At 34.0% G+C, this 3,182-nt stretch overlaps 1 protein-coding gene across 2 annotated transcripts in view; it reads left to right on the forward strand.

Moving 5' to 3' along the window:
* LOC107685387 (uncharacterized) overlaps positions 1-1,458 on the forward strand; it is a 9,338-nt gene extending 7,880 nt beyond the window's left edge. For both annotated transcript variants that reach the window (XM_016481953.1, XM_016481954.1), the window contains exons 5-6: positions 550-642; positions 725-1,458. In XM_016481953.1, the coding sequence (XP_016337439.1) occupies positions 550-642; positions 725-1,012 (381 nt within the window). In that variant the 3' untranslated portion in view covers positions 1,013-1,458. The remainder of the gene's footprint in view (positions 1-549; positions 643-724) is intronic.
* Positions 1,459-3,182: the final 1,724 nt, after the last annotated feature.

Raw genomic sequence — 3,182 nt, forward strand, 5'->3', positions numbered from 1 at the left:
AGTCAAGTGAACTTTATTTGCAGAATGCTTTTAACAATGCACATTGTGTCAAGGCAGCTTTCCAGAAGTTCATAATACAAACACAAAACACAAACAAACATTGTCTTTCAGAGCCTGTTTGCAGCTAGAAACACTGTCCTTCTAAGCACATTGAAATACCTCTAATTTTGTACTCTTCCACCTGCACTTCAACAGAGTTAAGAATGGCAAATAATGTAAATTTTGTTTGTGAGAATGTTGAAATCACAACATTATCTACTAGATCCTACAGAAAAATTATTTTTAAGGAAGTCTGTCTGTTGTTCTTTTTGTGTCGCTATAGTGTGAATATTGGAATATTTGATGGGTGGCCAGAAATACAATTTCAAATTAATAATAAAATTATTATTATTTTAATGATCAATTATGTGATTTTAATTAAACTGGGTAGAAATCAATAATTGGTACAGTTTAGTGATGAACCTCAATTTTAAGTCTTTTTTTTAAGAGTCGTGTATTTAAAAACCCATTTCGATGGACAAGCAGTCTAACACTTTTTTTCCTTTACAGGATTATTCTTTGGAAAGCAGGAGAGAGGCTGCTATCCGTTCCTTAGTAGTATATCTCCGAGAAAATGAGGAAGATCTGTTTAAAGAACATTCGGTAAGTTAGACATACTGTACTTTGTGTTAATCTGATTTTCAAATACGATAACTTAAACTGACATTGATTTTGACCTGCTTAGGATGGTGGGGATATTGCCAATGAAGTGATGAAGATTATTATAACTAGAGGTTCCACGATATCAGAACCAGCCAGTGCAAGGATTGTGATTGAGGGAACAGAAGTCCAGCAAGACCTGGACGTATCCAGGGCCTGTGCATTGCTAATGGGGCTAATATATGCACTCAACCTCAGCTACCCAAAAGAACTGAAAAACACTTTTGAGGCATTTCAAAAGATCTTCCTTGAGCTGGATGATATGAAAACTTGCCCAAAGGTAATGTCTCTAAAAAACAAACTGCTGTATTAAAACCGTGATGAATTAGGTTACTGTCATCAAATTCAAATGTGATGTGAAAAAGTTAAGTTGTGCATACAATTGAGCAGCTGTGCTCTTGACAGTTGGCAGTTTATTAGAAACACCTAGATAAAAATGTATGTTTAAAACAACAGCCCAAGCAAGAATGGCGTTAGTTTTAGCTAGGTGGACACAAGTAAACTGGCAATGAGTGTTGTTGAAATTTCTCATGTTTTTTTTTTTTGTTGTTCTTTTTGAAAGTAAAACCACATATTTACTTACAAAATAACTTGGAAAACATCTTTTTTTTTCATCCATGGTGTGTGTGTCATGTGATGTGTTTTTGGCAACACTAAATCTATGGATACTCATTTTCACATAAATTGTGAAGCACTGTATTCAGTTTAGAGGATCAGTCCTCTAAAATCCACATTCATAAATTGAACGTGTTTTATTTTGTTTAAGAGAAATGTCCCGCTAAGAGCCTGCAAATTTTTTTATTTGTTTGTGCACAGATGATGTTCATGATTACCAAATGATTTGGACCAAACAAAAGTTGCCACTACTTTTATATTAAACAGTTGTTAATACTGGAATTGGAATGTTTTATTTGTTCCTACTAAAGTGAAATAAATGACCAGTACTCAAAAAATAATGCAACCATTTGCATGGACATGTCTGAGTAGGATGGAAGTCAGATTTAAAATTTGTGGAAGTAATTTGACCATGTAATATCACCAAAACTTTGAAATTAAAATTAAGTTGTTTAAACCTAATTAAGTTTTTAGGTCAAACCAGGGGTCCGTTCTTCATACCTCGCTTAATACATCTGAGATGATTTGAAAGATTCCAGATCTTCAATTTAAAATTTGTGGAAGTAATTTGACCATGTAATATCACCAAAACTTTGAAATTAAAATTAAGTTGTTTAAACTTAATTAAGTTTTTAGGTCAAACCAGGGGTCCGTTCTTCATACCTCGCTTAATACATTGGCAGATGTATTAGATGTATTTAATATTTCAACTTAATAGATGTAAAATTTCTGGACTTTTATAAGAAAACAGCCAAGTGAACAAAACTACATAGATGGTATAATAAATAAATAAATGAAATGTGCACAGTTTATTTTATTTGAAAATTTGTACATGATTCCCAATTATTTATATTCACGATTTCTAGTATTTGTACAGGCTTTACATTTTTATTTCAATGTTGTAATTAGCAATTCATTTAATTTTATATTTGAAACAGATTTGTTACGTGACGGCATTAATTAAACTTTCTCAAGGGTCAAGATCAAGTTATCTGCATCTCCTGCGCTCCATCAAGCCACTCCCATAATATCTGTCATCACTCAAATTAATGCACGGCTCAGATTAACTGTATAGCCATGAGTGTAAGACTCCAATACAATTATAAAGTAATTATTTCATCACGAATACATTTTTCAACGAGTAAACCTGGCTGTCTATAGTATTATAGGTGACTACACAACATTATAATATATTTTGTATTAATTTTTAAATTATTATTATTGTAAATTATTGTCCGTGGATCAGTAGGGTACTCTTGTAATAAAGTAGCAGTGGCTGGGACAGATTTTAAGTATCAATTCTGCTTACAAAGATGCGATCTAATCCTGTTTACATGAAATAAGCCTGCTCCCGAGCAGGTTTAAGCGTACGGACCTGTTGCTATGACAGCAACTCCGGGATGAGCTTTGAAGAACCAAACAATCCAAGATCAAGCGAAATCGTCAACAATCAAATCCAGCTAACTGAGTTAGCGACGTACGAAGAACGGGCCCCAGATCATGTTGGCTGTACTAAAGCAAACTGATGTCTTATACTCAATTATGGCTTGGTTGGAATCAGAGGTGCAGTCAAAATCAGACCCTTCAAGACTAGACCCCCTTAAGACCAAGTGCACCACACACATCCTGAAAAGTGAGGTCAAAATATTTTGATCGCCCCCTAGTGGCTATCTACAGAATAGGTCATAAACTCCACCCTCTCCATGTAAATTAAAGGGACGTGAACAAAAATAAATAAAATGACACCAAGTAATTTTTTTTTCCACAAAGATGTTTTTGTGTTGGCTGTACTAACGCAAACTGATGTCTTATACTCAATTATGGCTTGGTTGGAATCAGAGGTGCAGTCAAAATCAGACCCTTCAAGA

Source organism: Sinocyclocheilus anshuiensis, unplaced genomic scaffold (assembly GCF_001515605.1).
Source record: "Sinocyclocheilus anshuiensis isolate Anshui unplaced genomic scaffold, SAMN03320099.WGS_v1.1 scaffold982, whole genome shotgun sequence".
Classification (NCBI taxonomy): Eukaryota; Metazoa; Chordata; class Actinopteri; order Cypriniformes; family Cyprinidae; genus Sinocyclocheilus; species Sinocyclocheilus anshuiensis.